The sequence below is a fragment of the Dipteris shenzhenensis genome, chromosome 19 (genome assembly GCF_047967505.1).
Source record: "Dipteris shenzhenensis isolate YYH24624 ecotype China chromosome 19, Dip_SZ_1.0, whole genome shotgun sequence".
In the NCBI taxonomy this organism is placed as follows: Eukaryota; Viridiplantae; Streptophyta; class Polypodiopsida; order Gleicheniales; family Dipteridaceae; genus Dipteris; species Dipteris shenzhenensis.
In genome coordinates, this window is record NC_141614.1 from 52,367,091 (window position 1) to 52,378,796 (window position 11,706).

The following is an 11,706-nucleotide window of genomic DNA, read 5'->3' on the forward strand; positions in this document are numbered from 1 at the left end:
CAAGGGTTAACTCTATGCATTTCCAACCACATCAAGTAGTATGGCGGTCCAAACAACAACGTCCAACCACTACTTGGGCACCAAGGGCACGTGTGGTAGGACTACCATAGCCTACCTCTAAACTAGGGGCAATGCCACAAGAGCCCACCACAAAAGTTTCCCATACCTCGACATCAACACCCCCTCAATGTTTTAATTTTGTCAATCTTCATCAACGGATTGGAAGTAGAGAACAAATAAGCAAGCTCTCGTATCCTTCCAACCCAACAGCTCCACAAGAACCTATCCCTAACATGGGGGTAGCATCACAAAGACCTACTGCAGTCAAGGACCTCCAACAATTAGACGTAAAACTACTACCACTAGAGCAGTGCCACGTGAACAAGGTCACCATCAACACGCTTGAGGGATCAACCATGCAACCCTAACCCAAGGTAGTATTCCGACCAACCAATCCCTTTTCATCTTGATTGGCAATGAGGTATGCTACCATGTTATTTTCTTAAAGGCCTTTTCATTCCAAGAAAAAATCACTTGCATCTATCCTTAGGTGAGTGTCTAGGATAGGTATCACTTCTTAGTACAATATGCCCCCTCCCCCCCCCCCTCTCTCTCTCTCTCTCTCTCTCTCTCTCTCTCTCTCACACACACACACACACACACACTAATACTTTAATTTGGCTTAATAATTTATCCAACACACACACATAATCCTCTCTTTGAACACTTATGTAAACAACCCCGCCCTAACAATACATACATAGCTTTACATTTTCTACATTTTATTTTTTCCCACATATTTTTTTACCCACTCTATGTTATGCTATGTGAATAGCTCCACAATTAAATGTTAGTAAGTGATTTAATGCTCCCGCTTTTTAATTCTTTTGTTTATAGTTTACTAATAATTAATTAACCACCCATAATTTCCTACTTAATCAGTAGTCTCATTTATTTTTGAACCGGATGCTTGTAATTAATTTAACCATCCTTTTGTTTTTGTTTGGCTACTCTATTCATAATTTCCCCCTCACCTTAACCCTTGATTTTATCCTACTCTACGCTTCCCTCATTTTCCTTTTTTTCCTCGGTAACTATTCTTATCCCTATTTCCCACTTCTACAAGCCCATAGCCTCTCTTTTTCCCTAGCTAACCTTTTCTACCCCCAACTGGTGCAACCTCACCTTGGCTCTTTACCTAACCTATGCTACACCTTAAACCCACAACCTTTACCCCTTCCTTATCACTAAGCTAAATAACCCTCTCATACCAGTGCCCACGACTTCATTCCTTGTAAATATCACTGCCACCACCCTTGGCTTTATTTATGTTATTCACTACCCTTTGCTTCAACCTTCCCCACCATTAGCCACAACCATGAAGTCCCCTTGTTTATTCTCCACTCTCTACTCTTTCACAACTCGGGATAGCGGTTCCTTTGCTTGCTTACTTTGTGCTCTTCATCGTGATGGAGCACGCTGTTCTTAGTCTTTGCTCAGTCTTCGATCATTGCTTTTGTAAGGTGATCTCTTCACTTCGGCCAGCTTTGCTGGGTGGCGCTCTTTCCTTGCATGGACCGGTCTTGCGACTAGCTCACCTCTAGCTCTTCTATCGTTGTTTGCTGCCTTGCTTGTCTCAAGGCGGATCGCCTCTCTAATACGGGAGCAGCGACCTGTGCTTCCCTCATGACAACCCTTACATTTCTTGGCTTATACTTGGTTGCTTTCACTTCTTCTCCATGGCGCTGCTCTGGAAGTTCAAACTGATGGGTGAAACTCGTTCGCCTCCGTCATTTAAAACCCCCCTGACAAGTTTTCATTTCTTCCGACCTTCATGCTCCTTCTTCCTCTCACGGTATAATCTATTTCCGTCAACTTCTAGCACAGTAGCACGGCAACTTCTATTTATGTCTACATGTTTTTAGAGTTATTTTTCTGCTGTTGTTTTCTCCCACCTGGCTCTTACTCTTTTCACTCGTTTCCTTTAGATTCATTGATAGACCACACACGCAAACAGTTTCAATCTGCGTACCACTGGCAAACCTTTGATCCTTGAAAGAATGGAATTATGCTAGCTTAATGCTTGTAGTTCAGACCACTCTTATGATTTCATGAAGAAGAAGGAACAACACAACCCTATCAAGAATAGGTGACTCAAACAATCTATTCTTGATACAAAAGATTGAAAGCAAACATATCAAAGTAGATGCAATGGTACTACAAGAAATTCAAAGACTTCGACATCAATCTCTATGGACATTCGATCAAAAATACTTATCCACACTCCAACTAAGGGCCTTAGCACATGGATATGGCAGCATGATTATGTGGTTTCAAGAGACACATACAAAAAAAAGTGATTGCTTCACATCCACCGATTCAAATACATTCACAAACATGGAGGGCTTGGAGTCGCAACGTACTATAAACAAGTCCATTACTTATATGAAGAAGGAACTCAATGCTTGCTCACCATCTTTCAAACAACGCACTTCAAACAATTACAATAATTAACATTTACAAGCCACTAAGAACAAGAACCACAATTATTAGTAAGGCACTTACAACAAATAATCCAACACATAACACCAAAAATGCCAACCTACATCTTTAGGTGACTGTAACATTGATTTGCAAAAACAAACAAAGCAACTCTAGGATCTACAACAATTCATGCTTAGCCAAGACATGAAGCAACTACAATACATGGATCAATGCTAGACTAACAACTCATTTACAAAATTCTATTTTTTGCTTATTGGACTGACCATTCCCTTATTTACACAAGAGTTGTTGGCATGCATTAAAATATAAAATACCTAGGGCAGTCCGAGTGAATGACATTCACCTTGTTATTACTTATAGTTTTGTTAAAAAGTGTCCCACACACTTTGTTGCCAAGTGGCCCCCTTCTGTATTGGTTCTCTCTCTCTCTCTCTCACACACACACACTTTTTTAAAAAAAGAACTCTCTCTCTCTCTCTCTCTCTCTCTCTCTTTCTCTCTCTCTCTCTCACTCTCTCACTCTCACACACACACACACACAATTTGCATATCTCTTTGCATTTGCAAGCCATCCATTAATCTTGACAATTGTTTGCATCTCGCAGAACTTAAGGGAGTGCTCACGAGTACTTGTACTCACTTGTTGACCAAGTTCTCCTCGGAGCCATTTACACAAGGCATGGATAGAACTCATCGTAGTGGTCCAAGGAGAAAGACAAAGGGTTCGCTAGTTGAAAATTGAGCACGATGGATCCACCGAAAATAGCCGCCAATTACGGGGAGGTATAAATAAGAAGCCGGAAAAGGGCACGAGTGGCCCACGTGTGCGGACACGTGGGCGGCATGAAGGCCACCAGCGCATGGCTACGTGTCGGGCAAAGCAGGGGTCGACCAAGAGGATCCACGTGTCGGGCATGAAGATTTGATTAAAGTTGATGAAAAATATTAAACGCGAGGTTTTGGGCTAGTTGGATTTCGCCACCTTCTTTTGCTGTGATATTTTTTTGCTTTGTTCTTTGCCTTCTTTCCAATCAAGCTTCGCTATGGCTTCCTGCTCCTCCTTCCTTCCCTCCTCGCTTCTCTTCTTCTTCCTCTTCGCCCACTCCTCATGCCTCTCCATCTCACTCCCTGGCCCCGCCCAACGCCTCATCCGCTCCCTTAACCTCTCTCCCTCCGAGATGCACCCCCCCTCCCACCTTATTGATTACCCGCCCTCCAAGGGACGACTCCGCGAGAAACAGCTCCGCCTCAAAATCTCCCACCCCAACGCCGACGGCGACGTAAGCATTGATGAATTGGGTGGCCATGCAGGTTTCTTTGATCTCAATCGAACTCATTCTGCCCGGTGAGGTCTACATATGCGTAGTAATTTGCATTGTCCGTCGTGTTTGTGGTGGTTGCTCTCATCGCTGCTGCTCAACGTTCTGCTTTACGTCCAGGATGTTCTACTTCTTCTTCGAGTCCAGGCAGAACAAGACAGAAGACCCCCTTCTGCTGTGGACGACTGGAGGGCCCGGATGTGGCAGCGAGCTGGCCCTGTTTTACGAAAACGGGCCCTTCTACATTTCTAGCAATCTCTCACTCGTCTGGAATGATTGTGGCTGGGATCAAGTGAGTTGTTTCCAGCCTTGCACACTACTGTTTTCTCAGGGATGATATCGGGAGAACTGATCAATAAGTGTGCATGTGTTTACTGAGTTGAATTCCCCGCTGGACCTCTCCACTTTTCAACTCCGCTGACGTTGTTTGCACGCCCAGGTTTCAAACATTATTTTCGTGGATCAGCCCATCGGAACCGGATTTAGCTACAGCACCGACTATCGGGATCTTCGGCACGACGAACTGGGAGTTAGTCAAGATTTGTTTGATTTCCTACAGGTTTTTTCCTTTTCAACTCAGCTCTAAGGGGACGTCTTGAAGTAGTTACAATGGCTGGAAACCGCGCAGATTCAAGTCCTGTCGAAGCAACAAGCACAGACAGTAAGGGCCTGAAAGCTCGTCAGTTTGTTGCTTTGCAGGCATTTTTGGAGGCACACCCCGATTACAGGTCTAATGCCTTCTTTGTAACTGGGGAATCGTACGCTGGACATTATATCCCAGCTTTAGTTACGCGTATTCATGAGGCTAATGTGGGAGGACTAGCTTCGTACATTAACTTGAAGGTGAATTGTCTAGGATGCTCAATTTCGCTTACAAGAGCATTAGTTAAGCTCGATACTGGCTTACGATGGTGATGAACAGGGTTTTGCAATTGGGAATGGCCTCACTCAGCCGGATATTCAGTACAAAGCTTACGCTGACTACGCGTTACAAATGGGCCTTATAGATGAGAGTGCCTATAGCAGAATCAAGAAACGATACGCCGTCTGCGAGACCAGCATTAGCAAGTGTGGTAAGACAAGTTCTCCATAAGTTCCAGGCTGATGGTCTGAAACGTTCTCACAACGTAGCTAAATTGTGTTTCTTTCTCGCCAGAAACGGAAGGCGGTGTGATGTGTGCGGCTGCATATCTAGCGTGCAACAGAATATATGATTCCGTCGTGTCGCTTCTGGGGAACACGAATGTACGTCGACGTTTCGTGGAGACGTTACCAAGCTCACAAGCCCAATGTCAATTATTTACAGTTCTATTCTTACTATTCTGTGAATTTGTAAGTTAACGCTGCTTTTCCGTTTGCTATACAGTACTACGATATCCGCAAGGACTGTGTTCGTAGCCTATGCTACGACTTCTCGGACATAATGACCTTTCTGAACGAAATTGACGTGCAAGAGTCTCTTGGGGTGGACGGGTACGAGTGGGTTGCCTGCAGCACATCAGTATACGATGCGTTGATGCTTGACTGGATGCGGAATGCAGAGAAAGGAATACCTGCGCTTCTGCATGCTGGTATTAGAATGCTAGTGTACGCAGGGGAGTACGACCTGGTTTGTAATTGGTTGGGTGAGGAGCTTCCCAAACCATTAATTAAGCATCTACGCGCTGAATTTCTTCGAAATGTCTGTGGCGTGGACAATCGGTATTCGGTGGCGTTAAATGTTTCTTGGCAGAGTTAGTGCATCTAGGCGCTCAATTTCTTCGAAATGTCTCTGGCGTGAACAATCGGGATTCGGGGGCGTTAAAATGTTTCTTGGCAGAGTTTAGGCAGAAATGATGTATCGATCGAATTGCAGGAAATTTCAGATGGGTATCGGCAATGAATTGGACAGGGCAGGAGGAGTTTTCGAAAACGAATTTTACGACATTCAGTGTAGACGGGGATGTGGCGGGTTCTGCCATAGCTCAAGGGCCGGTCTCCTTTTTAAAGGTAATCAAAGAAGAAGGTAGTCGCAATGAGAGATGCTTTATGAACTGCAGCATTGCCTGAGTACTCTCGTTGAGAGGTGTTATCGGGGTATGGCCGGATGCAGGTTCACGATGCTGGGCACATGGTGCCGATGGATCAGCCGAAGGCTGCGCTAGAGATGATTTGGCGTTGGACAAGGGGAGTTTCTTTAGAATCCGAGGACGACTCTCAACGATGGAGGAGCAGTCGACGAGTGGAAGTGCAAGCCAGTGCAAGGGCAAGCTGGTGAAAAATAGGAAGCGCAAAGCCAGTGGAGTGCGAGCTCGTGAAAGTAAATTGGATAAGGAATTCATATTTTCTCCCATATCAGCCCTTTAGCTCACAAAGAAAAAGAGTTCCTCCAGCCTCAAAAAATCCCACCAAAATATTACATCATCACGGCCCCAAATCCTCCCACTCATCTATTATCACTACATTTTTCAATGACATGGCTTTGGTCTCCCCTCGCTTCGCCAAGGAGCACTTCAAAAGGAGATCTCATAAGTCGACCACTCTTTGAGAATCTCCTATTGAGGAGGAGCACCGAAAGATTGTACGAAACAACAAGTGCTTACACAAGAGACTGCAACTATGAGGTATAGATCCACAACTTTTGCCTCACCTAGCTATGTTCACATATCACAAGCTTTGCAACTATGAGGTATACATCCACAACTTTTGCCTCACCTAATCACAATTCAAGAGCTATGTAAATCATCTTGCTTCCTCGTTGTTAGTGCCACATACCACCATACTTTACCTTAGCCTTGTACATAGCCTATTTATTTGGGTAACATCACATCTAAGGTTCGGCACTTTTGTCTCATATCTCCTTGTAAAACTTTGTCCAAGGGAGGTCCAAAGGTGGACACAAATGGAATATGTTGAAAATTGTGAGATTTGATTGTGAGATTTGTCCAAGGGTGGGGGGCATATTGGTATATGAAGTACCAACAATGCTCAAAAAAGAACTTCTACTTATCTAAGTAGAATCACAAATGATGCTTTGGATTCCATTGGTTTTTAAATATGTTCTATGATTCATTCCCACACTCCATCTCATTAGGACACATAAATATGGAGACAACACAGATTGTTTGACTTTTCATGAAAAACTATATTTTTGTCTTTTCATGAAACAATAATTGCTTTGAACAAGTGGGTACGTTATATAATTTTTAAATAAAGAATATAACTTGCTTGGTTCTTGAAAAGATTCTCATAAATGTGGAGGAAATCTAAAAATATTTTATATACAAGTTGCTAGAAGAAACAATCATAGTCATGATAATCTTTAAACATAGAAAGCAAGTTGCAAGTTGCACTCTAAATTTAATACAAATGTGTAATCTATGAGATGGACAGTGAATCTTTAATTGGAGAATGAGATATTGGGAAAGTGGAGGTGAATAGTCAAAGTGATTTTAAATTCTAGAGCAAGTTGTAAGATGCACTCTAAATTTATCCAAATATTTAAGAATGAGTGATGACTAGCACAAAGCACAGGAGGTAGCTTGCAAACTTGGGACACGTGCAAAGATGATGATTGGCAATGGTGAGGAAGATTACTTTTGATTGTAGAAGGCAAGCATGCACTTTCACATATTGCTAAATATCATATCAGCAAAGTGGATGTGTGCTTTTATTTTAATTGCAACATAGAGAAATTGCCATACTAATTTATTATTGCTAGCATCATATTAGGTGAATGAAGGTCAATCTTTTAAGCATGCATTGTGCAAAAGTAAACTCTTTGAATGAAATCTTTAGACTATAAACTCTAAAAATAGCTTTTCCATAGAAATAGCTACAATGCTTTGCTTTCCTATTCTTGTGACATTTTTTTCCAAGACTTGGGTTTGGTATCAATGAAGCAACTGCATTGTGAAATTTCATGTGGTGCATATGCGTCAAGGGGAGATGAATGCTTTTCTCACGATAACTACACGTTCCTCAATGACGTGAATGCTTTGCTCACCATACCTACACATTCATAAATGTTTGTGCCCATTTTGGCATGTGGAAAATGTTAATAAATGAGATTCAAATAGGATGATCAGTGAATTTGTATGTTAAGAAATGTATGTGATAGTTAAAGAAGACAATTTGTTGCAATGGAAGCATCATTTAGCAATGATATGCTTTGGCAGGCTGAATAAGAGGGGGCATTCAAGCAATGGCTTCATTCTTTATTCCAATTTTCTATACCATTATATTTTGGTGGTTACAAGTTGGAAGATTGAACTTGAGGAAGTAAAACATCTCCTTAGGCTAGTATATGTTAGCATTTCATTCCCCATTTATGGAAGGTTTTTGCAAGTTAAAGGGATGCATAATAAAGTGCTCTTACAAGAATAAGTAGTAAATGATACAATGCTAGTATGTAATATTAGCAAATCCACTGAAAGCAAAACAAAGATTTTAATTAAATTTAATGAATTCAATGTTCAATGGCAAAATCTTTTTTATACTGCATATCTAGTTTGTTTCGTGTTAGAACCTCCGCTTCAGTTTGCACAAATTGACAAATCTAGCTTCAGTTTGCACAAATTGACAAATCTATTAGAAGACAAGTCTATTGCATTTTAACCCTTGGCTTTACTTCGCATGAAAAATGGAGTATGTATTGTTTGACTAGTTGTTATGTAAGCAAATTTTGCATTCTAGACCTTGGGCTAGGTCTAAGTGCACTACTGTCAGTGGAAGTCGAACTATTAATGCATGCTCAAATTCTCATGAAGCTGTGCCAGACATCTTTTCAAATACTTCAAATCCATTTCTTTTCATTTGAAGGGTTAAACTCGCTATAGGCTTTGATTCTTTTGAACTTGTAATGGTAGTTCAAGCTTTCATTTTTGGTAGAGATCGCATCTTGGTTCCAACTTTCATTTTTGCTAAACAGAGCACATCAGCCAGAAAGCACACGTCAGCCAGAGAGATTTAAAAAATTTGATGCAATTGTGTGAACTCTCTCTCTCTCTCTCTCTCTCTCTCTCTCTCTCTCTCTCTCTCTCTCTCTCTCTCTCTCTCTCTCTCTCCTCTTCTTCTTTTTGGTCTTTGGCCATGTTTCATACGTTTGTGCCGTTTATATGAATGACCTGTAACTCTCTTTGTAAACAAAAGCTAACATAAACTCAACTTATGGTAGAACTTGATAACATCAAGAAGTTTTGCCATAATTTATGTGACGAATCTCAATAACATCATCGAGTTTTATCATAACATATGACAAAACTTGATAACATCATCGAGTTTGATGAAAGATTTATTAACATAGCATGATAAGACGTACTTGGCCATGCTCTTGGAAAGGAAACAAAATATCTTTGCCTTTGCTCTTCTTCTACAATGGCACCAAAAAGAAATTTGTTTGTCTTTGTTCTTATGAGATAGGCAGCCTGTGCATGGAAGAAGGTAGCTTCGATGAGCTAGGGGATTTGAGATAGATGAGCAAATGACAATGGAAGTTTGAGAGAAAGAAGACAAGTTTTATGCGGCTGAGACAAAAAATCAAGCTTGGAAAATTGTAGGTGACTCTCTAAGAGAGGCGATCAAGGAAAAACCTTGAGAAAAAGAGAGACGATTCAGGGAAAACTTGTGAAAAAGATAATTTTGAACGTGATCTTGCAGGTCTCTTTTCGCCCCAAAAGTACTGTAAACCCTGAAAAATTTCACAAATTATGATAAAATTCGATGATATGATCGATCCATGTCATAAGTTAACCCTAAATTTGATGACAGCTTTGAGTTGTAGCGACTGCTATGATGAAAGTCGATGATGTCATCAAATTTTGGCATGATTGTGATAGAACTCGATAACAGCATCGAGAATTGTCATAAGTTATGCTATAACTTGATAACATCATCGAATTTCATCATAAGTTATGACATAACTCGATGATGTCATCGAAAGTTGTCATTAGTTATGACATAACTCGATAACATCATCGAATTTTGTCATAACAAATATAGAAATAGTAAAATGGCCATAACTTTTGAGGACTCCATTTTGGGAGCTTTTTGGCTCAAAATTTAGAGCACGAGTAGCTCTACAACACCCAAATCATGCCTTGCATCATTTGGCCCTAGCATTCAAAGCATAAGGCACTCTCGGTGCAAGGTTAAGGGGCCATTACCTACTACTACACAATCCCTTGTAGAAGGAAATTCCATCTAACCAGCACATATGCCCTACAACAACCAATCAATAATCCTAGCATAAATATAGCTCTAATTTCCCATTCTAACTCATATTATAGCTCATTGCTATTTTGTTTCAACTTATGACATAACTTGATAACATCATCAACTTCTATCATGAGACATGAGTACACTTGATGTTATTATCAAGACATATAGATGCCTTTGTCATGGGATGGAGATCAAAATTAAACTTCCACAAACATAAGAAGAGTTTTGTCATTTTTTGTTCATAATAGTATTGAGTTAGGAAACGACACATGACACAACTCGATGATGTTATCGAGTTTTGTCATAAGTCATGACACAACTCGATGATGTCGAGTTTTGTCATAAGTCATGTCAAACTCGATGATGTTATCGAGTTTCTTCATAAGTTATGGCTCAAGTTGATGATGTTATCAACTGTTGTTATAACTTCATCAACATTATGTAGATTCCTTTCAATTGAGAAACAAAAGATGTGAACAACAATACCTTTAAAACATTTACTTTTCAAAAAGGAATATTTTGATTCCATATGGAATCTCTAATGTTTGATAGAAAATACATACCCAGACTCTTCCTCTTGAAGTATCGAGCTCTACACTATGATTTACTCCTCAAATTTGCTCCAGAATATTGTCTCTAGCTTGGTATGAGTAAGAGCACAGATGAACATTGCAAATGTGGAATGTGCTTGTGGGGCTTCTATGATATACTCTATGGATTTGAATTGCTTTTATTTATAAAAAAAAAATTGGATTCTAGGGCTTGTACAATTAGGGTTTGGGGTTAGGATGTCCCAAACAATGCATTTCTTGATTTTTTGGTGTTTGAATTATTGGATTCTAGGGTTTCTAAAATTGGGGTTTAGGGTTAGGACGTCCCAAACAATGCTCCTTCACTCTTCTGCGCATTTAAGTTATTTGCATTGTCCTCCATTCTTTCATTCTCCTCATTTCGAGAATAAATGACTAGGAGCACTAGTTCTCTTCCATCCTACCATTCTACTTCTCCATCAACCTCAACTCAAAAGGATGGGTCTTCGCTAGACACATATATTGAGTCTCCTTCACCACAAAATGTGGTGAGCCAGGTCCAATCCAACTTCTTGGCACCTGATGTGGAATCCGCTGTGCATAGGGCAAGTAACAATGATCGTCGTTTTCAGCAAGAGTCATCATTGGATCATATATTGAGTCACCCTGCTCTACGAAAAATAAGAACAAGGGCTACTTACCCTTAGAGTCATCATTGGAATCATATGTTCAATCATTGGAGCCAATTCACTACAAGGCATAGGCCCTTTTCCGACGAAAACACCGTTTTTTACATTAAAATTTTTTTAACGGGCGCAAACGTTGTTATTAATGTAGTAAAAGCGTCGGAAAAGAACGGTCGCTATAAAGCGTCACTATATAGCGACACTGATAAATGTCACTATATAGCGACGATTAACAGAACTTAAAAAAAAGCATTAGTGAGGCTAAAGAGGGCCATAGCAAGCCCTGTTTTGCCCCACTAATGTTTTTCTTTTGGGTAATTACAAAAAAAAGTTTTTTATTACAAAATTTCCCTTGCGAAAAGAGTGATACAAAATCGCTCAAATGAAATGATCAAGCAACAAAAGCATATGCATGTCGAACATATACAACATTGTTTGTTACAAAATTACCCTTTCCAAAAGGGTGAT

General features: G+C 40.5%; 1 protein-coding gene across 1 annotated transcript; it reads left to right on the plus strand.

Annotated features, from left to right (window-relative positions):
• The first annotated feature begins 3,548 nt into the window (after positions 1-3,548).
• Positions 3,549-6,357, plus strand: LOC147890629 (serine carboxypeptidase-like). The gene is made up of 9 exons (XM_087390333.1): positions 3,549-3,850; positions 3,945-4,116; positions 4,264-4,383; positions 4,524-4,667; positions 4,747-4,897; positions 4,981-5,069; positions 5,191-5,449; positions 5,680-5,813; positions 5,917-6,357. Exons 1-9 carry the CDS (start codon positions 3,549-3,551, stop codon positions 6,079-6,081), a joined length of 1,536 nt encoding a protein of 511 aa, XP_087246459.1. The 3' UTR covers positions 6,082-6,357.
• Positions 6,358-11,706: the final 5,349 nt, after the last annotated feature.

Excerpts from the sequence above, each read along its gene's own strand:
- LOC147890629 (XM_087390333.1), top strand. The coding sequence starts at position 3,549 with ATGGCTTCCTGCTCCTCCTTCCTTCCCTCCTCGCTTCTCTTCTTCTTC. Across the intron at positions 4,384-4,523 it reads ATTTGTTTGATTTCCTACAG|GCATTTTTGGAGGCACACCC; the intron begins GTTTTTTCCTTT and ends GTTGCTTTGCAG. Across the intron at positions 5,814-5,916 it reads GGCCGGTCTCCTTTTTAAAG|GTTCACGATGCTGGGCACAT; the intron begins GTAATCAAAGAA and ends GGCCGGATGCAG.